Source organism: Phaseolus vulgaris, chromosome 1, assembly GCF_051622355.1.
Source record: "Phaseolus vulgaris cultivar YP4 chromosome 1, ASM5162235v1, whole genome shotgun sequence".
NCBI classification, from domain to species: Eukaryota; Viridiplantae; Streptophyta; class Magnoliopsida; order Fabales; family Fabaceae; genus Phaseolus; species Phaseolus vulgaris.
The window spans coordinates 5,275,526-5,299,456 of NC_143498.1; the positions used below are offsets into that span (position 1 = coordinate 5,275,526).

Here is a 23,931-nt window from a genome sequence, read left to right on the forward strand (position 1 = left end):
TGAGTAATTGGTTGAAAACTTTTCTGAAAGCATGTATGATAAAAAAAAGTTCTTTCAAACATATGTTTATCTTCTAAGTATAAATTTAGAAAGATTATGCAATCATATAGTTGAAATTGCATGAAAAACTATCGGTGGATGAACAGTGTCTGACAAATTCAAAGGCTCTAAGCCATAAATAAAGAAATATCATTCTTTTTCACAAAGTCTTTTTCTTTTCTTTTCTTTCTTTATAATAGTGGGGGTAGTAATTGTGCCTGTTTCTGTGTTCTCTTCTTCATTCTCTTTCCTTTACCTTTCTGTCTAAACTCCAAACTCAACTACTCACTCTCTTCGAACTTCAGACCTGTTAGTAGCAGTCTTCAATCTTCCCATCATACTTTGTTCATACTTCTCAAAAGTTTAAACAAAGAAGAAATAATTAAAAGTAAAGTCTCATGAACTGTTGTTCATTAGATTCTCTTTTTTTAACTTTCAAATTACAAAAGACAGAATTATGAGTTGTGAACTCTTATGATTAATTTATTGTCATCTCGGTAGTCCTTGATTATGGATTCTACCCTCTATTGGTCTTTGATTATTGCTTCTTTGCTTCTCTCTTAATTGTTGATTAATCTTGATTTTCCTTATTTTCTGTACATTTCTCAACACAATTAAGATTCCAAGAATTTCCAATTTTTCTCTGTGGTCATCTTTCCATATTAAGCTCTAGTTCTTCTTTATCCAGCTTTCATTATCTATAGCTTGAATTCAGTTTGCTCTGTCTCTTTATATTTTATTTTGGGTTGAAACTTTCTGTTCCTTCTTGTGTTGCATGGCTTTAGTTTTAGGATCTGTATTCATGTCAGTTGTCCCTTTTTAACCCTGCCACTAAGAAAATGGAAAAAGAAGAAGAAAAGGAGTTTAGATGAGCTTTTCGTTGACTGGAGTCTTCTTCTTAGTTCCACTGTCATGCTTGAAAACTATTCCCTCATCATTATCTTTCTTCTTCTTCTTTTCTTTTAATCTTTCTTCTGAAGTACTACTGCCATGTACTAGAATAGCAAAAGTTATGCTTCACACTGTTCTCCCCATTTAAGTGACTTTTCCGTTGACATTTTCTTTTATTCTTTCTGCTTACAGCTTATTCTTAATTTTCAATGTACACATTAGATTTGTCTTTGAGCATCATGACTTTTCTTTTCAATCTTTTATTTTGGTATGGTTTTCTTTAATTTTTCATGCTTGAAGAAATAAAACTAATGCTTATTTGTTTTGTTCAGAAAGAATGGGAACAAATCTCAGCTCTCCCAAAACTGAAAAGTCTTCCGATGATGGTGAAAACGACCATCTTGGATATGGTTTATCATCTATGCAAGGCTGGCGTGCATCAATGGAAGATGCAGTGAGTTTCTCTGGAAAAGTTGCTAGTTAGTTTATTAAATTGATAATCTTGTGTGTAAGAAATATTGAATTTTGTCTACATCAAAAAGAACTTCATTAGAATGCTTTTTTTTTTCTCTCTAGTTGCATTGGAAGGAATACATCTTCACTCCAGCATCTGTTTTTCCAATTTGTTGTACTGTTTGTAAGATTGATGGATTGACAAATAGTTTTAGTAACAGTGGTTTATGGATTAGAAGGTCATTCCTAGCTAGATCAACATGCAGTAAGAATTTTAGGAAATGATTTATTCCATAAATAGATAGGAGGGACTTGCTTCCCCTTGCATTTTGTCATACAGGTCTTTATTTCTTGTATAAGTGAATAAATTTCGCTTATTGTATATCTTTGATATGCAATTTACCATGGTAATTATTGGTTCTTTTAGTCTGATACACATATTATTCTTGTAGAATTGTATAAACAGAGTATTAAAGTCTATGAGAAATGTGCAGGTCCTATGATTCCTTAAAATTTTGAGCACTCTGGTAGGGATGTTTACAATAGGTCTGATGATCTGATATTTTCTGTGCCGCTCAGTTCTTCAGTTTACTACAAATTTGGGTTTTGCTGAATGCACTGGCTGGTAGATGCTCAGGTTGTTAGGGGATTAGAAGATGTAATTTTATCTTCTGTCTCATGTTTTAGGGACAATGAGATTTTGGGTCCAGTCAATTATGTTTTCTGGAATGAATGTATATACCATTAATTATGCTTTTATAGTATAGTAGTTTGCAACTTACTTCGACTTATTTGTGTTGCATAGATTGCTTTAGTTGAATCATTAATCTGCTGTTAACCTTCTTCATTCTCTTTCCTTTTGCTAGCATGCTGCACATCTTGATCTGGATGCATCCACTTCCTTTTTCGGAGTTTATGATGGTCATGGAGGTAAGATTTGAACAAGTTTGAGTATTTAGAAGGATGGCTAAGAACCAGTTTTACAATTTTATTACTGATGTCTTCCGTACAAGTTAAAAATGACTTGCTGTTTCAATATCTTTTTCAGTTTTACAACTTTTGTACCTTTTCTGTTTCATTTTTCTCTCATTATCTTACCCTCCTAACCCCTGTAGTTAAAAAAATTATAATTATGATATGATATATTCTTGAGGAAAATATATTCTTGAGCAGATAATATAAACACCAATGCTCTCTAACTGATAATTCAAAAGAGAGGCCTTTTGCAGAAATTAATTTCCTAATCATACAATTTTCAGTTTTCTTTTTTCAGCAAAATTTCTTATTTTTTCATAGATAGCATCTAGTTAGCCTTTGGGTGACTAGTTTCTTGTTGCCACTTATTTGAATATTTTTATTCGAACCACAGTTAAAAGTTATTTGCTGATACTTTATTATCATACTCTAATTTATGTAAGTTGACTAATATACTTCTAGGTAAACACTCAAAAGAAAAGAAAAGAAAATAAGTCAAGAAGGAAAAATGAGTCTAAAGTTCTTTCGTAAGTTAAATTTAACTTTGCCCCTCAATTTTTGACAATTTCTCCCATCAAAATTTTCCATATTTTGATGTCCATAAGTTAAATTAACAAATAACTTATGACAGAAATTTGATTCATTCCTCCTAGATTATTTTATATTTCTACTCTTGTTAGTGTTTCTTGAGTTGAGAGACATACTCAAACTCCAAAACTTGTGAAACATGTGTGAAGACCCTAGCACCATTGCATGTTTAGTAAAACTCCTATGCATTGATTCAGATTACTCCTCACAAGATTCCATCTACTGCTAATTGGTTTTTCTGCTAAGCCTCTAAATTGAGTATGTAACTTACTGTATATAGAACATATCATGTTCCATTTTTTTTCTTTTTCCTTTTCCACTTAATCTTTTCAAAACCAATATTTGCTGGCTTGCCTGCTAGACCATTATCTGGTAGAAATTGTGTAACTCATGTACCTCAATGAATACTCCTCTACTTGTTGCTTCAAGGCTTTGGTTATCCCAACCAAGGAAAAAGGAGACTACAAAAGAAATCGTGTCTTATTTTGGAATCAGAAATATGTTATGGATGCTGAATTAACCCCAAAATTTTCAGGTAAGGTGGTTGCTAAGTTTTGTGCTAAGTATCTTCACCAACAGGTGGTGAAGAGTGAAGCATACATAGCTGGAGATATAGGAACCTCTCTTCGGGAATCATTTTTCAGGTTAGAGGAAAAAGATTGGACTTCATGTTTATTACTAAAGTGGTTCTTGAGAATATAGAAGCTGAAGCTGGTTTTATATTTTTCACTATAGAAAGTTTATCATATGTTCAATTTACTACATTTCATTAAAATCACAGAATTGAAGATCACATAGGAAGTATGGCATTCAAATGGTATCATAGACAAAAAAATGTGTTCACTGGTTCCATATCCATTCATTATTTTTCTTCCAATCCTTCAACCAAAACACAGGAATAAAATGAAATAAAACAAATGAGTAATGAAATAACATTTTTTTAATTATTGCAGGATGGATGAGATGATGCGTGGTCAAAGGGGCTGGAGGGAATTAGCAATTTTGGGTGATAAGTTCAACAAGTTCAATGGTAAGATAGAAGGATTGATTTGGTCTCCACGAAGCAGAGAATATAAGGCTCAAGAGGATAGTTGGGCCTTTGAGGAGGTAGGTATGACATTTGAAGGTCCATTTTTAAAATCATAGCTTTCATGGGTTATACCTGGTCTATTGTTACCAGCCATATGGCTTTTTAGGTAAAGAAACAAGGTTTTAAATTGTGGTCAAGACTAAGGTTTTGTTGCAATCCTTGACATTGAAGGAAACTGTGGATAATGCAGTCACAATTACAGTTGCAATGCCATTGTTTTTTGGCCGAAATCACTGACCATTTTTTGAGACCTTGTAAAGAGTATTGTTTCCATAGATTTAGAGTGGTGTTTCTCCAAATGTGTTGGTTGTGTGTGTGTGAAATTATAATTTCTTTGCACCTCATTTTTCTTTTCTGGCGTCTCTTTTGTTGCATTCAGTAATATGTCTTATGTATTGTAAGCAGGGTCCTCATTCTAATTTTGCTGGACCAACTTCAGGAAGCACTGCATGTGTTGCAATTATCAGAAACAAGCAACTTTTTGTAGCAAATGCTGGTGATTCACGTTGTGTAATATGTAGGAAGGGTCAGGTAACTTCAAGATGGAAATTCTTGGATTTTCATCTTCAAAATAACAGATATCGTGTGTAATTATTACAACAATTTTCTGACTATTGCTCATATTATCTACAGGCCTATGATTTGTCTATAGATCATAAACCTGATGTTGAGACTGAGAAGGAAAGAATCATAAAAGCTGGTGGTTTTATTCATGCAGGACGAGTTAATGGGAGTTTAAGCCTTGCAAGAGCTATAGGTACTTGTCTACTAGCAAATGAGCTTTTACAAATGTTTATTAGAGGTTCCTCCAATTTTAGTTGCTTTTGAATTGGAAAATTGAAAATTTCATATATATGTATTTGTTTCTTCTGGATGCTAATTTCTTTGTGACATTAATATAAGTTTATTTTGGATTTTTGGGCATGGTGTACATTGGTCATGGTTTATATGGTCCCCATTCAATATGTTTTACTATTCTGCAGGTGATATGGAGTTTAAGCAGAATAGATTCCTTCCTGCTGAAAAACAAATGGTGACAGCCAATCCAGACATAAATACTGTAAGTTTGTTCCTTACAAATCAGCTTACTTCACATGTGATACATAAAATTGATCAATTCTACCACAGTTTCATGGTTGCAACATGGAATAACAAAAAATGAAAAGCTTGGTAAAGACTTAATAGTCTCAATATTTACTACTGCATTAAGTTTTCAACTTTTGACTGAGTATTATTTTTTACATTTGATCACAGATTGAACTTTGTGATGAAGATGAATTTATAGTGCTAGCTTGTGATGGCATATGGTATGCTTTCTATCCCCATTTCAGTTCTGAATGTTCTCTATTGTTTATTTGGGGGAGAATTATTTGTTCTTGAGAATTGATAGTTCCTGACTAATCTCTATATGACACTTAAATTGAGTTTATTAATCATTTTATAATTCAAAAACTCAATTATGTGTCATGTTAAGATTAACCAAGATCACAAACATTTGATGATCTGAACCATATAATAACTTTTGGGGGAGGTATTGCCATGTCTTCAAGATTCTTGAGTGGTTGATTTATATCCTTTGTTGGCTCTTATTGCTTCAGGGATTGCTTGTCAAGCCAACAATTGGTTGATTTCGTACGTCAACAACTTCTCATTGTGAGTTTCTAAGTCTTAAATTTTTCCTAACAAGATGGTGAAACATTCAATGAAACATTTCTTGAATGGATTTTCTCATATTCATTGGTTTTAGATGGTGAAACATTCAATGAAACATTTCTTGAATGGATTTTCTCATATTCATTGGTTTTATTTTACTCACCACAAAAGTCTCTATAAAACATTATAGTTTTGACATTGATTGCTGGAGGCAAGAGATGTGGTGAAAGTCTTGGCTACCTTGCCTATTGTTGAAACTTGAGAGTTGATGATTAAAATCTTGATGTTATTTTGCAAACTTAAAACTAAATTCCTTTATTACCTATACTTAAAGTGATCATGTATAACTATAGTATTATTAAATAAAAATTAAAAAATGAAAGGGCCCAACCGGGTTCGAACCGGTGACCTCTTGATCTGCAGTCAAATGCTCTACCACTGAGCTATGGACCCTATATTTTCTTTTTCTGTGCTGATCAATAAATACTTATATTTTACTTGAAATTAAAACATCATGTGAAATAATCCTTATGTGAATTTTTCTTAGTTCTAGGAATAAGAGGTACTTGGAGAACATATATGAAAGGGAACCTTATTAAGAGAGGATCACGTTACATAAATGAATGAATGAATAGTATGCTATGGTCAAGAACTTGTTGTTTCTTAACCGTTTTCACCCTAGTAGAAGAAGAAACCAAATCACAACAACTTAAAGGAATCAATGATATGTGTTAGAGATCTCACACCGACTAGAGAGGTAGGACATTTAATTGTATATAAGTGAGTGCAAACCTTATCTCATAAGCTGATTTTATGAGGTTGAGTTAGGCTTAAAATCCACTTCCTAATAATATGTCAGACTCAAATGTAGTCTGCTGAATGGTAAAATCTTTCACTATAGAAGAAATTTTAAGCTTGATCCAACTGCCACCACAACATTTAAAGCATTCATTTTGTCAATCTTGCAACTCTACTTCTTGGCTACATGGATATCCAAGAAATTGTGTGTTGCCACTATCTATAAGGATATGCAAGGGCATTTTTTTTATAGTACCCTGCAATCCTCACAGTGCAAAAACTAGCAACACCTGTTAGAGCATTAACAAACATTTGTGGTTCCTCTGCTGCCAATACAGTACCCATGTTCTCTAATTGATCATCTTCATCAGAAATAATACATATACTTTTCTTTCCAATGTTGTGTTGTTTACTCTATTTTTCTTGTGTTGGTTTCGATATGTAACAGTATGCAGATTTTGAATTTTCTATTCAAGTGATGTGTCTATTTGGTTAATGATCCAAGTTATTATACCAATGTGGTTTGAACTGATCCATGAAACAGATGTTTTGACATTATACCATTTTGTCTCACAGGAAACTAAACTTTCTGCGGTTTGTGAAAGAGTACTTGATCGATGTTTGTCACCAACAATAGCTTTTGGTGATGGATGTGATAACATGACCATGATTTTAGTTCAGTTCAAAAAACTGGCCCAGTTCACTGCACCAACACAAGAACAATCATCTTCAAATGAATAAGTTACATTTATCTGAACTGAGAATTGAGAGCAGTTAAATTTAGCAGGTTTTGGACAACAACACTACACACATGTATTGTATAGTGTGGACTACTCCTTTCTGCTTAGAATGAATCTAGATTGACATCTTCACCTTTTGTGTTTACATTTTACTGATAGAGTTTTTGTTGCTTATTCAATAAGCAGCTCCAAATGTTAGTGTTTATAGCTATATATTAGCACCAATTTCAGGCATTTTGTGATGTTTAGTTTAGGTCTCAACTTAGTATATTGTATATATATCTCAGTAAATGACCTTATTATGTGAATGTCTTACCAGTGAGTCTGAAATTGATTTATGGTTTTGTCTGACCATTAAGAGAGAAGGGTTGAATGAGGGCTTTTTTAAAATTACAAAAAATCAATAAAATTCATTTGGTGCTTAATTTTGTACTTAGGAATATAAACAAATTGAGATAAAGATATTATTTAGATGATCATTTTCAAATGCATGAGTAATACTGATTATAAGAATAAAACTTATTTTTTAAGTTTTAAAAAGTAGAAGTCTTAATAAAATAAATAAATTTGGAGTCTTATGAGATTTTTGCATTGAAACAAAAATTGCAAAAATAAATATTATAAATTATTTGACATAATGATATTACATAAATAAAAATGGGGTTTTTGACCATCATGGGGTTATTTTTTTTTGTTTTTACTAAAATGGGGTCTGTTTAAAAAAAATTACAAATTTAGGCAAGTTGTGTCAATTCGGCACGACTTCATATGCACAAATCGTCTCAATTAGGCACGACTTCTGCCATGTCATACTGAAATCGTGCCAACTTGGTACGATTTTTGCCACGTCATAATTTATATTTTTTTTTAAATTTTATTGTTTATATATTGTGTAGTAAGTTATATAGTGTTAAAAATTAATTTGATACATAATGTAGCAAATAAGTCAAATCACAAATAATTTAAAAAAAATTATATATATTTTAAATAAGTCAAATAGTATAAATAATTTGACTAATGTAGCAAATCACAAATAAAAAAAATTATAAACAAATCATAAATTATGATTTTTTTTGAACTAATAATTATTTTTATCACAAATCAAATAATACATTTTTCGTAAACTTGTTTATTCTTTCAAATGCCATTTATATTAAAATATAAAAACGTATAAGTACTATAATTATTTTCAAATGATTAAATAACTGTAAATACTTTTATTTATATATATACTATGAATAATTTAAATAATATAAATAATTGCATTTTTGTAACAAATCTCAAATAACAAAAACAGATTATTCATGCTTTCAAACAAGATTTTTATAATAATTCATTCATGATATTGTAATATCTTTAAACAAATTCAAATAAAATAATTTATTTATATTATTTTGTTATTTATTATATAAACAATAAAATTAAAAAAAAATATATATATATATATATGACATGGCAGAAGTCGTGTCAAGTTGGCACACGGCTTCAGTATGATAGGGTAGAAGTCGTGCCAAGTTGGCACGACTTCAGTTGACATGGCAGAAGTCGTACCTAATTGCGACGATTTGTACATGTGAATGGCACGACTTGCCTAAATTTGTAATTCTTTTTAAACGGACCTCATTTTAGTAAAAAAAAAAAAAAAACTCCATCATGGTAAAAAAACCATAAAAATAATGTTATACTGATAATATTATTTATAATACTACTTGACAACTATTTATTAATTATTTGTCAAAATATCATTTTTGTAAATTTAAATGTTACTACTATTACCTTAATGTGAAAGGGTTATCAAACCCATATTTTTCTAAAGTAAAATAAAATCTCATAATAGGACTATTGTATTGGAAATAATGTTATAAATTTAAAGTTGGTGTCTGTTACAAAGGATTACTATGAAAGATCGATCTTACTTTAGGATATTAGTTTTTAATTTTTATGTTTTAAAGAACTAATTAGAAGAGGGCTTATATAAGGCATGAAAAAATATTAAATTTATTATTTTTATTTTTATTATAAAAGCTTTCTAGTTAAATTAATTTATTTGTTAAATGATTTTTTTACAACAATGTTAATAATTTCTTTTGAAGAATTCAAGTGTGAAATTAGAAATTTTGAGTGAAGATGAATGAGACTAACAATATATAAAGAAACCATAAATATAATATTTTAAGATTTTTGGTTGGAAGTGGTGTGAGATGTTTTATATATAGGTTAACTCATGTCTTGAAAGAGTAAAATTATGTCATTTTTTGTTTATCTATACTAACATATAAAAAAAATAACAATTTCATAACTATTTTTTTGTGTGTATTTTTTTACAATTGTATCTTTAGGGTTTTGATAATGTACCCGTTATTCTATTTTGATAACTATTTTTTATTACTTTACAAAAATATTTACATATGCATTATTTTCATTAATTTGCCTTTGATTTTTATAAAACGAAAGATCAAAGTGAATTTTGTAAATAAATGTAAGAAAAAAATTTAACCTATTTTTTACTACTAGTTTTTAAGAAATGTTAGATTCAATTTAGAATTAAAAAAAAATAAAAAGAAATAGAAGAGACTACACTAAGAAAATCATGAAATAGAAATCAATTTGTAGAAACCAAAATAATTAGTTGCAATAGTAACTAAATTAGAGACCATTTTAGAAATTAAAAAAAAATTGGTTTCTAAATTAGTTTATATTATTGTTAAATAGTTTCTAAATTGATATCTAATTAGCAACCAAGGTTTTTCTACCAAATTTAGAAATTAAATAATTGGTAGTTAAAATCTTAGTTGTTAATTAGATATCAATTTAGAAACTATTTAAAAATAATAGAAACTAATTTAGAAACCAATTTTTTTTTTAGGAAAATTCTTGAGAGTGTGATTGAAGAAAACTCTCTAAAAATGTATTATTCAAGATGGTTATTCTAGTTTATATAAATGTATTATTCTTGTAAACTAGTGATTTAGTTTGTACATTGTACAGGGTATTTTTTTTACACATTAATTATTATTTTTTAAATAATATTTAAATTATGTTGTAACTACAATTTGTAAAAAAAATATCTTAAAACACGTTAATTATATTTTGGATTTATAATAAACAGTTTAAATTGTTATTTATTCAATTTAGAGCAAAATATAAAAAGATTGTAGATAACCAGTTAAATATAGATAACAGAATAAAGAAAGATAGTTTGAAATTATTCAAATAATATACTTGTTTAGTAGTTACCGTAATTGTGCAAAATACACATTCAAAGAAAATGAGAAAAAATATTAAAAATATGTAATTGAGAATCTCATTTTCAAGCTTGTGTATTTTAATCTATTAAACTAAAAATATTTGTCTTTCTTATAATATTAGTATTTTTCTTTCATCAGCTTTTATAAATCATTAGCTAAATTTAAAAACAAAATAATTATTTTAAAATATTAATTTTGAAACTAATTTATAAATTTTACTAGTAATAAAAACTATTTTAAATATTAATATTTTTTAATTTTTAAAATAGATCTAATTTAGTCAATATAATAAATAATTATATTTTATTTAATAATTTTTTTATATGGTGGATAAATGTAATTTAAAGTGATATCTTTATATTTTAAAATTATAGTTTATTATTCTATTGTCTGCATATAATAATAACATTAAGAAAAAACAAATTAATTAGAAAAAGATAGGAAAAATTTAAATTATATATATAGTATATCAACACCAAACAATCTTATTTAAATTGAGTTAGATAGTTATTATAAAATAAAAAAATATTTTCAAATATCCAACACGTTTAAAATTTGAATTCAAACTTCATTAAAATGAAAAAACTTCATCAACAACAACATTTATCACCTTAATTTTTCTCTCCATAATATAATCTTCAATCAAAATTATTGAAAGATATTATAAAAAAGAATTCATTATATATATATATATATATACCTACCTCTTTTTCTCTTTCCTTTATTTTCATTCTCTCTCTACAATTAATTACAAACTTTCAAAAAATACACTAAACTTATTTTATTTTTTATTTTATTGAAAGAAACAGAAAATCAAATCAAGAATTACAAAATCCACTTCGTTATCTTTTTTTTTATCTCTTATCTTCAATATGATTTCAATTATCTATTTAAGTTTTTTACTTTCATCAAAGCAACACAAAATCGTTCTTCACTCAAGTATGTAGCACAAAGGACCCTCTTCTTCTTCGTCAAGGTAATGATCATTGTACTATTCATGTATTTTTTTTATCCCTTTTTTTTTCTCAATTCAAATTTTAATTCTTGGGTTCAAACCTTATCAATGCAGATTTTTTAAGCAAAAAGAAGTGAAGAAGGTTGTGAGAAATTTTTTCATAGAAAGTTGATTCCTCTTGATTTGAAAACTCATAATTAAGGGGAACATGGAAAGGAGTAGTGAAGCTAGTAACTACAGTGAATATGGGAAGAGCACTCTTGAATACAATTTACTATTGGAAGATTATTTACAGATACAAAAGGTTAGAATTGTTTCTTATTTTTATACCAAAAAATCATAATTCTTGGAATAGTAATTTATTATTTTTATTAAAATCTTTAATTTATTGCAACGTATATTTGGATTGAGGAGTGGATGTGTGAGGATTTGAGGGAGTAGATGTGTGAGGACGTGGGAAGAAAGTGTGAAAAAAGTGAGGTTGTTTGTTTTGTAATATGATTTTATCTTTATTTTTTATTTGTTTTCTTGTCCCATTTATTTTTTTCTTTGCTTTCGGCATGTCAAACAAAATTTGGAGTAAATTGGGAAAATCACCAATGCTGACGTGTCTTTCCACAACAATCTCTGCATATAGAAGAAATATGATTTTCACTATTCATGTGGACATCCTTCCTCACACTTTCACGTACATCACTTGATCCAAATATGGGATATCACTGCACTTTCATCCTTGTGAACAGTACTTCCCTTGAAACAAACCGACCCTAAAAGTTTTAGTAACATTTTGATTGGAAAAATTTAACTTGTTTACATACTATGAATTGATTTATATTTTAATTGTAATGTATTTCAATCTCAAGTACGTGAGATAATATTATTAGGATCAATATTACTAGGATCAATCACGGTATCCAAAGTATTGTCCATTTTGAAGGTTGGTGCTCCGTCACGATTTTATCCTTAAATGAGGAAGGAGTTTATAAACTATTCTTGACTCCTGAACAAAATAAGACTATATTGGCAGTACCGAACCAAGCCCCCCAATTGAGATCTAAGAGAAGTGATGTTTTCCTAGATAAAGAACTTGAGACACATTTTTACTCTTGAGCGATATGAGACTATAGGAACATAATATAAGATTTTTACTACAATTTCAAATTATCGAATTAAAAACTTTTCAAAATATCAAACTTACTCTAAAGTGTATAAAACAGTAAAACATTGACAAATCTATCATGTTTAAGTGGCATTGAATATTTTTGTCTTATACAATTAGAAATATTAATTTCAAAGGATGTTTGCTAAAAAAAGATTATGACAATGTTACAGGAGTGTGTTTCCAAGAGAAGGAAAGTGCAAGTAGAAAAGCATAAGAGAGAGATACTTGTACATGAAGTTGGGTATGAATCCTTCCTTGTCACCTCTTATATTTTATTTCACAATGTTGTGACCAATGTTTTCTGATTTCAGATTTTTGAGACAAAAGCATAACTATTTCACCACACCACTCATAGCTACAGATACCCAAAATGAAGAACATGTTCATCATGTGCCCATTGTTGCTGAGGTATTGTCACTGCTTAAAAGATCAATTTTTTGTTTTCAATGCAAAAAAAAAAGTAAAGTAAGTATTAAAATTACATTTTTTATAAAAGAAATCTTAACGTATTTTTACTGTTAATTAAACTTTGTGAAAAACTATCAAATAGTAAATTTTATTTAGCAAAAAGTGAGTGGAAAATTTAATTTATATTTCCTAATAAATTATAGTCAATAATAATAATAATTTACAAAGTGTGTTATTTATTTCATTTTTCTTTATAACATACTAATAACCAAGAATACAAATGTTCTGAGTTTATTTGAATGGAAAAAAGAAATTAATTGTGTTTGAAATTGTTTGATGCAGAGTAACTTGCAGGAAGAAAGCAATGATAGAGAGGAGGAAATGGTGGACAAGTCAGTGCATGTGAACTTGTCGATTGATGAAAACAGAAGTAAAAAGAAGAAAGTGTCATGGAATGAAAAAGTGGTTGTGTACACTTTTTAACAACAATTCTGAATTATTTTCTACGTTTTTGAAAGTTAAAATGTGAATTTTATTATATTACTAAGCAATTCAAATTTCATTTTGTTGAAATAGAATTAATTTTAAATAATTTATTCTTATTTAAGTTAGTGTTAGTTGAGATAATATTATTAGATAATCATTATATTTAAAGTATTATTCTTTTAAAATTTAGAATTTTATATTTTGTTTTTTTTTAAATTGTTTTTAAAAATTTTTTTGATAGGTTAAGAGGGTATAAACTATTTAAAATACAACTCTTTATTTTATAATTTTTAAATATTAATAGAAAATAATATGTATTATTAAAAGTTAGTTATTGTTTTTAAATGTATTAATAGTTAATTAATTACTCAAAAATGAATTTTTTTAAGATTACTTGAATGAATAGTTTGTAACTGATAATAACATTTTAATTTAAAAATAATGTCAAGTGCATAATATTTAAATAAATGTCTAACGATGAAAATTAGATGAGACTAAAAACTAATTTTCATTATTATTGTTATAGAAACTAATATGTTTAAAGTTGTTGTTTGTGGCTAATATAGTAACAATATTTTTTGTGATTTTTTTTTCCTTAAGTATGTTAGACATGTTTTTTAGCAGGATTTTATATTTTAAATATATTTTTAATGGCTTCTTTAATTGAATAAATTACTTTATTTGGTGTTTTTTCTTGATTATATTTTTTATACCATATAAATTAACATAAGATTGAAGTTTGTACTTGTTTTTCTTTATTCTTTTTGTAATTGTATTTTGTCGTAGTGGGATATTGGTGATAGAGTTATAAATTTCAATAAGTGTTTTTGGTGTATTGTTTATTGGTCTAGAAGATAACATCTCAATCCTTTAAATTAATCTATATTAAACAACCAAATAATTAAACACTAATTATGTATAAGAGCAACCTGCCCAATTAGCCTAGACTTATTTAGGTAAAAATCCATTAAAGAGCTATTAAGATTAATTTTCAATCTATGTATTTTTCATTGAGTATGTTTTTATTTCTATACCTAAATCTAAGCTAATTTGAGTGTAGAAATGTATTCATAGGCATACATACCCATCAAACAAATGTTAGAAGGGTATATCTAGGATAAAAGGAAAAAAATGAGAACATCTTGAAGATAAAAAGCTAGAAAGCAAGAGTGAAGACTCTGGTCCTTTTAAGAGCATTTGGTGTCCATCCGAAACTAAATTGAACTTTCACATACCATACGGTATCAACAAGAGGCATGTCAAATGGCTAGCAACAACAATATCAGAAGTGCAAGTAAAGCATCTAAGAAAGCAACAATATTGTTTGAACATAGAAAAGAATTATTCGATCTGAAGGAGAGAAACATAGAGGATATGGAAGCTTTAATCAGTTTTCACTTACACTCTTTACACGAAGTCTTAATCGTCGTCGAAGTACTTTTTTCAGGTCAACCTCGATCGAGCACCAACAATTAAAGGAGGAGAATTGAAGAAAGGAATGAGGAGACAACTAACACATTAGAATTCTACAACCAGTTCTAGATACTATCTAGACCTACTTTGTCTATACAAGTATCGTTAATATAATATTTTTCTTTAATAGATGGGATTAGATAAAAGTTGGATGCAAATTGTTGATTTATATCATTTTCTAAAAAAAAAATTGTTATTAGTTATGTTTATTCTTAATGAATCATATCTATCTATTTATTTTTAAAAAAAAATAGAGAATATGGATGTCGTACCTATCCACTTTCAAGAAACTTGGGTTTAACGTATACTATGATTGTTATGAATATTGAAGTTGAATCTAGTAGTTTGGTACTTAAAAACTCAACGATTGAAATTTAGAACCGAAAGTCAATAATCAAGTTTTCAATAAGCAAATATATTTATGTAGATGCTTATAAGTTTATAAATACTCATCAACATCAAAAGAAGTACTCACTCAATTCTTATTTTTCATTATTATTATTACTTTAAGCTCTTACTGACTTGAGTGACTAAGAGTCTTATACAGGTGAACCTTCATTTGCTCCTCAACAATCCAGTTAGAGTCCATCCTCAAAGAGTTCACGAGCTCGAAAAAAAGACTATACTCTTTTATAAAGTAAATCATCAACTAATATCATTCATCTTCAAATTATGCTTGTTAGCCATCCACCAGTAGAAACATCCAACATTAGAAAATACAATAGTTTATATACTCATTTAAAGGCCTATTTGACTTAAGCCTACCTCTATTATGATATTTAATAATAAATTGTTATCATGTTTTAAAAATTATACGTGAAAACATATAATTTTTTTACCATATCCTTTCTTCTCAAAGATTTCGGTTCACATTACCATCATAAACATAAATTTACTATTTTATAAAATTATATAATAAAATTTATAATTAATTAATAAATACTTATTTTAATGATGTGATTTTTTATAAAAATACTTAAATGAAATGATAGACAAATTAAGCATGACGCGCGTTACTTGTTTTATTCAATAAGCCATTCAACATTTTCTCATTTTTTTTTTGGATATTAGATGAATGTACCACAATTTGTTCATAGAATTAAAAGAAATGAAAAAGTTGTATTTGTTAGAATATCTTAGAAAAATTAAAGTGATTCATTGGAAAAATATAGTCAAACATTTATTCGTTGTAGACTTAAAAAAGGTTTTTCATAGCAAATCTTCTATTTATTTATTTTAAAATTAGATGTAACAAGTTAAAATCTTCAATAGAATAGTGATTCTTATAAAATGAAAAAAGAAAACAGAATATAGTTGACATTAAAACTCTTACTTGTTACATTTATTATGATCTTAATTAATATATTTAAAGTCGAAGTATTTTAATATTCACAGGACATCAAAATTTTATTCTTATATTTTATAATTTTATATTGTCACAATTTACGTCTCTTCTACGCTTTTTATTCTTTTTTCTTTCAATTTATGATTTAAACCAAAGATAAATTCATTTATATTTAATTAAAAAACACTGGTTTTGTTAAGATTGAGAAAGAAAGAAAATAAGGAGATTAATATTTGTATTTCATCTTCTTTCTTCTGTGGCTCCATGGGTAGAAGAAACTGTTGAAGAGAGAAAAAAATGGTGAAAGGAAGCGAAATTGATGGCGTAGAAGTACCTGAAGCAATGATAGAGACTCTGAACCGCACTTTGGGAAGCCTTCAACAGCTGGAGACTGAGTTACCGCAATTTCTCTCTCTCTCTGACCCTGATCTTCTCGCTCAATTGCCACTTCTCGAACGTGCTCACTCACTCTTCTCCCTCGCCAAACTCGCTTCCACCCTCTTCTCATGTCTGCTCTTTTCTTCCCTCAAAACAATAATCGCACACCCCTTTTTGCTATTCCTCTTCAATTCAGTGTTTTTCTCTTTTTTTCCTTTTTGTGTTCAGTGAAGTTGAGGTGCAGAGGGGTTAACCCAAATGACCATCCTGTGAAATCCGAGCTTGTGAGTTTTTTTTTCTGTAATTGGTCTTCTTGGCATGTTTTAGATTGTGTTGCATGGTGCTTTTGTTGTTCAAGTATCGGCCTTTGGTGTTGTGTTTTGCGCTGTGTTGCTCGGTTTATGATTTTGCTTTTCTGTTCCCCAGGACAAGATAAATGTGTTGCAGAAGAAACTGGAGCGCCTTGCTCGGTTGAGTGAAGGTACCTCATGTGGTGTTAGCAATTTGTTTAGTTTTCAGGTTGAGAACGAGTGGTCCATTCTGGATTGATTTGAGAACATGCCTTTCATTTTTGGGGGTTTAAGGTTTTGTTAGCAGGGTTGTTTTCTTTGTTCCAGCTGTCTGATTTTAGAATTTGGTTGTATTAACTTTCCTAGAGTCTACATCCACCAGACATAAAACCAATTTGTAAGTTAGGCCTAAACTCATTTTTTTTAGTATGAGATCAAAGTCTATTCTATCGAGGTTTGTTAGAACTATTGCAAAGATAAAACCAGTTTATAGCATATTCCCCTTAATTTTGTTGTACTTATAAAAACAGTGATTGCAATGGAGGATTTGGCTTTTGAATAGTCTCTTTTCTAACACTCCTTATCTCGCCTTGCGTGTGTCTTTCATTTTGAATCTCATGTCTGTCTGTGAAGAAGTGGTTGTTTCTTGCAGCACAGGAGCAAGACATGAGGAACATAAATGGAGGGGAGGGACCAGAGATGAACTATGAGGAACGGGCTGGTCAAAAGAGGAAGTATCCATCTTCTGAAGAGCCATCTGTTCAAATTGATCATATGGAATCCCTGGAGAAAGTAAAGGAGGAACATCTCGGTTATGATACTGAAAATGTTAAGGGAACAGTAGTAATTGACATTTCAGATGATGATGATGACGAGGTACTTGCACCTTAGTTTTCCTGGTGGAATTTCTATGATTTCCTTGTTACTTTGCAACTTTGTTGGCTCCCAAATTTTATATATTTTATTGGAGTAACTGCATTGTGATTAATGGTGTTAAGAATTGACTTTCTGTCAGTAGAATAAGGAATTTTGAACCAACACTCATATTAGCTGGTTTTTGGATGTTTGTATATGCACTACTGGATCCACTATATTTTAACCAACAGCTTGAAATATTTGTTTGTTGCAGTTAATTATTGGAGTGCCCTTATACTTTTACTGATATTTAATAGTTGAAGTTAGATATTTAGTTTTTCAAACGTCTTCATATGTGTAGATCATTCTCATGATCGACTTGGATTTACTGTAAAGCATATGTAAATTTTTGGATGCAAAAAATTGGTAATATCAATTTTAAAATGTACTAGTTTTCAGAGAAACACAGGGTAATTTGGAATACAACTTAACCTTGTTTTTGAACTGTTAGTAAGTAGTGTAACAGATGCAACATGTGTCTATTTTTTCTCAAGTTGCATGTATGGTTCAACTTTTAAACATTTTTTGAGGTTTCATGCAGAATAGTACCAACCCAGCTAACACTGGGGTTTAGTAGTCATAGTTCTTGACATTGGATGAAGTGGGTGGACGCATGTTTTTTAAATACTACTAAATAAGAAAGTAAACCTTGTTAAAAATGTTGATGTTGAATAATGTAAACCTATACTATCTTACAAGTAATTATGCATATCTCAAACCACTAACGATGTCCAAGGTGGATTCATTTGAACAATTAAAAAATGTTCAATGAGATCAAGGGTTTTATGGCATCATTTCATAATCTTATACTTTTGAAGTAGAGGAACGGTTACCAAAATCATAGATTGTATGATATTTGAATGTGGAAGAAGAATAAAAGTTTGTATGATATTTGCATTTGAAACCAGTCATTATGTTCTAACAGTTTCCTCAATAATTTTGACTAGAATTTCGTTCCCTGTATATTTGGAGATTATTCTGTGATTTACAACTTAGAGTAATTAATGTGACTGAAGGAAAGATGATTCCTAGTACTTATGTGTAAAGTATTTGTTTCACATTTAAGTAAAGTTTGTTTGTCTATGGATATGAAGAAAAGAAAGTATGAAATAATTAATTCGTTCATTTATTATTTTATTCATTAGTAATCCAAGTATTCCTAAACCCTAAATCACTCGTGGGAGTCCAGTAAACTCGACTCGTAAATCCAACTTGTAGACTCGTAAGAGTCTACTTCGCATAAAAAATTTAACAAAAAATAATAATTCAAGATACCAAATTCATAATATTGAAATAAACAAGTTCATACACCAATAATTTAAAAGTCTCATTCATCTAATTCTCAAAGAAAATCATCTAACTCTAAAAAAAACAATCAATTAGCCAATCTGCCCTAAAATTAAACAAAAATCCAATTTAATTTGTCCAAAGTAGTAAAAAAACTGCAGGATACCCAAAAATCTGCACCAAACCCAATGAACAAAAAAACCCCAACCCATTTTTAAAAGCTCAAACCTAATTTTAAAAACACTAACCCAATCTGTCCCAATTTGTCCTCAACGCAGCAGCAAGACTTACCTATGGAAGTGTTTCGCGAACGGCGCAATGCGACGAGGATCGTGGCGAGGCGAGGAGTAGTGCGGCGCAGTGCGGTGCGACGAGCAGTAAGATCCTAAAAAATCTAACCTAATCATAAAGAAACACACCGTTTTGGGCCCATTTTACGCAACTCGCTGACTCGACCTTAAACTCGCAAGTTTGACTGAGTTTGATCGAGTCAATTTCGAGTTTACTTCTGAGTTTACTCGCCAACCTTCACCTGACTCTTAAACTCGTAAGGATTTACGAGTTAACTCTAGAGTTTGAAAAGTTGTTCATATGATTATCATATGAGAATTAGTCCCTGTAAAAAGACAAATATTTAGGATTTCAAAGAAGCGTTTTATTTGATGACAAGTAATTGTTCATTAGGGGGTGAAATTTGAGTATTTTACTTTCTACATTCTTATATGCATCTCTTTATGCCCTTGGTTTTTTTGAGAATACCGATAAATCATTAATTTTAGGGGATGCACTCCTCATGTAATTGAGACAGTAAAATAATAAATGCTAATAATAGGCTCCCCTTGGCTACTCATAATTCTACTCAATTTGAACAATCTGCACCAAAACTAGAAAGTGTGAAAATTAAGTTATGGTTTTAAAGCAATTAAAAACAGTCAGGCACTAGTAATACATTATTACTGTGATTTGCTTATTTTTTATTATGAAGTGAAAGTGAAAAATATTGAATTATTGTAATATTACATTAAGAGTAACATTACATTTTTTAACTGAAATTCACTTTTATTCAAAGTTGTTAAACTTTAGAGTGTGACTTGTGAATTCAACTTGCTCATTTAAAAAAGTTATTATTAATAACATATATATATTAAATGTTTTAACTTAATATAAACCATAATTCAATATTTCCACTTAATAAAGAAAAGACGCAAATCTATATTAAGTGGTTGTAAAATAGATGACTAAATCATATAACATGAATTTTCATTACTGTTATGACTTTTGCTTTGTTTGTGCAGTATATGTGAGAATATATGGAGCTGTGTTTATGGAGACTTTTGGTTATCAATTCTTGGTGACATATACCCCTTGAAGAGACTTTTGGATGAGTTTCTTTCCAATTCTTTGTGACACTCCTTCAAGAGGCAAGTGATGCATGCTTTAACAGTGCATCTACAGTTCCAATCGCCATTTAACTACATTCTAAATGTTGGATTTTACAATTCCAAAATGTGCAACAGCCAGATTTTGAAATTTTCATATTTTACCAGCTTGCTCTTCCATTTTCAACTTCTCTTCTATTTTCATGCCACGTTATTTTGAATGTACCACAGCAAAAATAAATTGTCCAAATAATTTTTTTGCTGAAACACTGGAAAATCGGAAACTAGCAGAACATATTAAAAAAATTAATCATATATTCCCTACAAAAAATTAACACCACTTGACAATCACCTCACTGTGACTGTCTCATCCCACACACACTATATTTAGGTAACACCAACATAACATCCAAATAAAGAGATCAAACAATTTTCACATAGAAAACCCCCACATAGCAACCATTCCCAGGGCCACCATCACAATGCCCCCATGCAAAACAGTGGCACTGCTAAGAGGTGCAGCAGCAACAGCAGGACCTTCAAACTCAGCAGAAGAAGGTGCAGGAGCAGGTGCTGGTGAAGAAACAACGCCACTGGACCTTCCCCTTGGAGTCAAAACTACCACAACAAGCTTCTGACCCTTCTCACAGTGGCCCTTTGCCCCACTGATGAAGTAGAATGGCCCAGGATGGTCAAGTTTCACCTTGGTGGTTCCATCACTGTACACCTTTAATGGGTTTGAGATGCTGCAGTTTGCGTAGTCCTCTTTGCTCACTTCCAAAACTGAGTCTTTCCCACCATCATATTTCCAAACTGAGCACACACAAAATTTATGAATGTGTCAGAAGATTAGGAATTCCACACATTACAAAACATTAGACGAATAGTCTACTTGTCACTCTAGAAATGAAAAATAAGTTTAAAAGTTATTTAATTAAATTCACTTTTATCACACAAAAATCATACCCTATTTTGATTCAAAACATAAAAAATCATTTCTTTTGATGGTTGCTAGTGTGATCAATCATTTCAGTTCACACAGATCAACCCAAAAAATGATCTTGGTCACTAACTACAAAATAGAAAACCAAAAGTCATTACTTAAAAAAAGTTAACACCATGATTAATTTTATAAAATATTGAGATACTTGAAAACCTAAGTAATGATTTGAATTAAGAACATGCAACAGCAAATGTTTACAATTTAAGCTACGTGCTGAAAACATATAATGGTAGAAATAGCATCAAGAAAAGGTAAAAGGAAAACGTTTGGGAAATGAAGGTAGCAGATAGTTACCAAGAAAGTCCCCAACTTGGAAACGAGATCTTTGTGCCCATTGGTTAAGTGAGTCTGATTCAGAGGCTGGAATCCTCCAAGCATCAGTCTTACCTCCAACCAGTATTTCCCTGGCTACAGAGAGACCAAAGAGGAGGAAGAAGATGAGCAAAAGAGAGGCAGATACTGAAGAATAAGCAGCCATAATTTCTTATTACTAAACCCTTTTGAATCTCAGAGTTAGAGAGAAAAGAAAGGAAGAGAATAAGAAAGATGGTGAAAATGGAATGAGAGATTTGGAGTGAAGCAGAAGAACCTTTGATTGTGTGGTATTTAAGGTAGTGGAGAGTAGAAAGTAGCCGTTTAGTGACATTGGGAAGAGGAAGATGGAGCATGACATGGGGTCCACTAAGTTTTGTCTTTGTTGTGACGTGTTTGGCTGCCCTCTGAATAGTAACGGTCAAAAACACTTATAATGGCAAAATTAATTGGAATTTTGGAAGCTACTGCAGGGGTGTCTCTGTGGAGTCCTGAAAATGGAGGATTCAAACGGTGAATTCTGTCTCAAAGCACACCATACTTGTAACATTTTAAAAACAATATTTTAAAATAAATTATATTAAAACACTTCTCTGAATTTGTAATTATATATATATATTATTTTATTTAGTATGATTTTCTTTATTTTATAAAAATAAAATTATTAAATACATTATATTGAAGTTATGTGAGATAAATTATATAAGATTAAACATTTTAGTGGGAGTTATCTTGACTTCTCTCTTACGTTATTTTTTTAATACTATATCTTTTATTATAAATTTTGTGTTATGATTTTAAAGTAGGAGTTATTTCATTCAAAGTCTCTCTTAGTTCGTTTGTTTGTTTTTTTAAATTAGTGCCTTTTATATTGTAATTATAAAGTATGATTAAAAATATAACTGAAAAATAATGTGTTAAATAAAGATGTTTTCATTATATATTATTACAAAAAAAAGAGTAAATTTCTGATTGTTTATACCAACATACTATATTATTGATAAGAAAAAATCGTATAGACATGTTTTTAGATTTTTTGGAATTTAAATCTAAGATCATGTTGTAAAACCATGTTATCTTAGTTTAATTACATGTGTTCTGATTAAAAGTATTTCTCGGTGTTTAAATAAAATAATTAATTATTGATATTTTTATTTTCCAAAAAGTTCGTAGCCTAGTTAGGAGAAGTGAAAATTACTTGGATTTGACACGTCATGCTTAATATCAATCTAATATCTTCTCATGGTATACATTTTTTCATTAAGTGACTCACTTCTTATTTTAATAAATCTTGTATGTGATTTATAATTTTAATTAAATGCCCCTCCTTATTCATTAATAGTTTTATTCCTCTTTATCTTTCATTTTAATTAATATATGGATGGTTTTTTAAAAGTCAAATAATAATATTCTATAAACAACATATTATACAAAGAGTGTAAATAAAATGAATTCTATGAATAAAAATAAATTATTTTTAATTTCCTAAGCAAATAGTCGGGTATATATAAATAGCATGCGCCCAAACTCTAAAAACAATAATACTTGAGTTCTTTTTCTGATAAAAATTATTGATTTTTTTTTATTTTTTTCAAAAATAAGTGTGGATAGTGTTTTATCAATGAAATAAAATATTTTAATAATATTTCAGGGACTAAAAAGATAATTCTTTTTATTAAAGATGAAAAATAAAAAATCTTAAACTAAAAATAAAATTCTATAATTTATTGTAACCAAAAGTATAATTAACGCAGAGAGAAAAGCCAAAGTTACGAAAACCCACGTCAAAATCAAAGTGAAATTGGGCAAGTACCAATGGATTTAAGCTTCTTTTTTTTTGCCTAATACGAATAGTTCAATTACCTTTTAAATCCCGTAAACAAATGGCAATTACTTCCTACACCACCCAATTACAGGGAAAAAGACAAAAATACTCTTTAAAAAGGAATACATATAAAATTTTCAGAACACAATAATTTTTTTCAGATAAATTTTTCTGTAATCTATTATTTTCAATTTCATATTTTTCTATCTGGAAGATTTTGATTTTTCTTTCTGAATTT

At 29.3% G+C, this 23,931-nt stretch overlaps 3 protein-coding genes and 1 non-coding gene across 6 annotated transcripts; 2 read left to right on the forward strand and 2 right to left on the reverse strand.

Moving 5' to 3' along the window:
• Positions 1 to 99: 99 nt before the first annotated feature.
• LOC137816708 (putative protein phosphatase 2C 60) lies at positions 100 to 7,542 on the forward strand. Of its 2 annotated transcripts, none has more exons than XM_068619979.1 (11): positions 100 to 427; positions 1,263 to 1,384; positions 2,250 to 2,313; positions 3,482 to 3,590; positions 3,900 to 4,053; positions 4,442 to 4,567; positions 4,670 to 4,793; positions 5,020 to 5,096; positions 5,291 to 5,343; positions 5,635 to 5,689; positions 7,064 to 7,542. In XM_068619979.1, exons 2-11 carry the CDS (start codon positions 1,268 to 1,270, stop codon positions 7,226 to 7,228), a joined length of 1,044 nt encoding a protein of 347 aa, XP_068476080.1. In that variant the 5' UTR covers positions 100 to 427; positions 1,263 to 1,267; the 3' UTR covers positions 7,229 to 7,542. The 2 variants fall into 2 exon arrangements, with proteins under 2 accessions (XP_068476080.1, XP_068476081.1); XM_068619980.2 differs by having other exon boundaries at positions 204 to 427; positions 1,267 to 1,384.
• Positions 6,071 to 6,142, reverse strand: TRNAC-GCA (transfer RNA cysteine (anticodon GCA)). Its single transcript has one exon. It is a non-coding gene; the product is annotated as a tRNA-Cys (tRNA).
• An 8,955-nt stretch (positions 7,543 to 16,497) lies between the features above and the next one.
• Positions 16,498 to 20,740, forward strand: LOC137816706 (uncharacterized). 2 transcript variants are annotated; one of them, XM_068619977.1, is made up of 5 exons: positions 16,498 to 16,812; positions 16,911 to 16,966; positions 17,109 to 17,163; positions 17,625 to 17,848; positions 20,470 to 20,740. In XM_068619977.1, exons 1-5 carry the CDS (start codon positions 16,602 to 16,604, stop codon positions 20,476 to 20,478), a joined length of 555 nt encoding a protein of 184 aa, XP_068476078.1. In that variant the 5' UTR covers positions 16,498 to 16,601; the 3' UTR covers positions 20,479 to 20,740. The 2 variants fall into 2 exon arrangements, with proteins under 2 accessions (XP_068476078.1, XP_068476077.1); XM_068619976.2 differs by lacking the exon at positions 20,470 to 20,740 and having other exon boundaries at positions 16,507 to 16,812; positions 17,625 to 18,105.
• A 108-nt stretch (positions 20,741 to 20,848) lies between these two features.
• LOC137816707 (early nodulin-like protein 14) lies at positions 20,849 to 22,175 on the reverse strand. Its single transcript, XM_068619978.2, has 2 exons — positions 21,851 to 22,175; positions 20,849 to 21,366 (listed from the first exon to the last, which is right to left on the reverse strand). The coding sequence occupies exons 1-2, from the start codon at positions 22,032 to 22,034 to the stop codon at positions 20,987 to 20,989; spliced, it is 564 nt and encodes a 187-aa protein (XP_068476079.2). The 5' UTR covers positions 22,035 to 22,175; the 3' UTR covers positions 20,849 to 20,986.
• Positions 22,176 to 23,931: the final 1,756 nt, after the last annotated feature.

What these genes read in the sequence shown, in the direction of transcription:
- LOC137816708 (XM_068619979.1), top strand. Translation starts at nt 1,268, where the DNA reads ATGGGAACAAATCTCAGCTCTCCCAAAACTGAAAAGTCTTCCGATGAT. An exon ending in AAGCCTTGCAAGAGCTATAG is followed by an intron (nt 4,794 to 5,019) that starts GTACTTGTCTAC and finishes ACTATTCTGCAG; the next exon opens with GTGATATGGAGTTTAAGCAG. An exon ending in CCAATCCAGACATAAATACT is followed by an intron (nt 5,097 to 5,290) that starts GTAAGTTTGTTC and finishes ATTTGATCACAG; the next exon opens with ATTGAACTTTGTGATGAAGA.
- LOC137816706 (XM_068619976.2), top strand. Translation starts at nt 16,602, where the DNA reads ATGGTGAAAGGAAGCGAAATTGATGGCGTAGAAGTACCTGAAGCAATG. An exon ending in ATCCTGTGAAATCCGAGCTT is followed by an intron (nt 16,967 to 17,108) that starts GTGAGTTTTTTT and finishes TCTGTTCCCCAG; the next exon opens with GACAAGATAAATGTGTTGCA. An exon ending in CCTTGCTCGGTTGAGTGAAG is followed by an intron (nt 17,164 to 17,624) that starts GTACCTCATGTG and finishes TGTTTCTTGCAG; the next exon opens with CACAGGAGCAAGACATGAGG.
- LOC137816707 (XM_068619978.2), bottom strand. Translation starts at nt 22,034, where the DNA reads ATGGCTGCTTATTCTTCAGTATCTGCCTCTCTTTTGCTCATCTTCTTC. An exon ending in CCAAGTTGGGGACTTTCTTG is followed by an intron (nt 21,367 to 21,850) that starts GTAACTATCTGC and finishes GTGTGTGCTCAG; the next exon opens with TTTGGAAATATGATGGTGGG.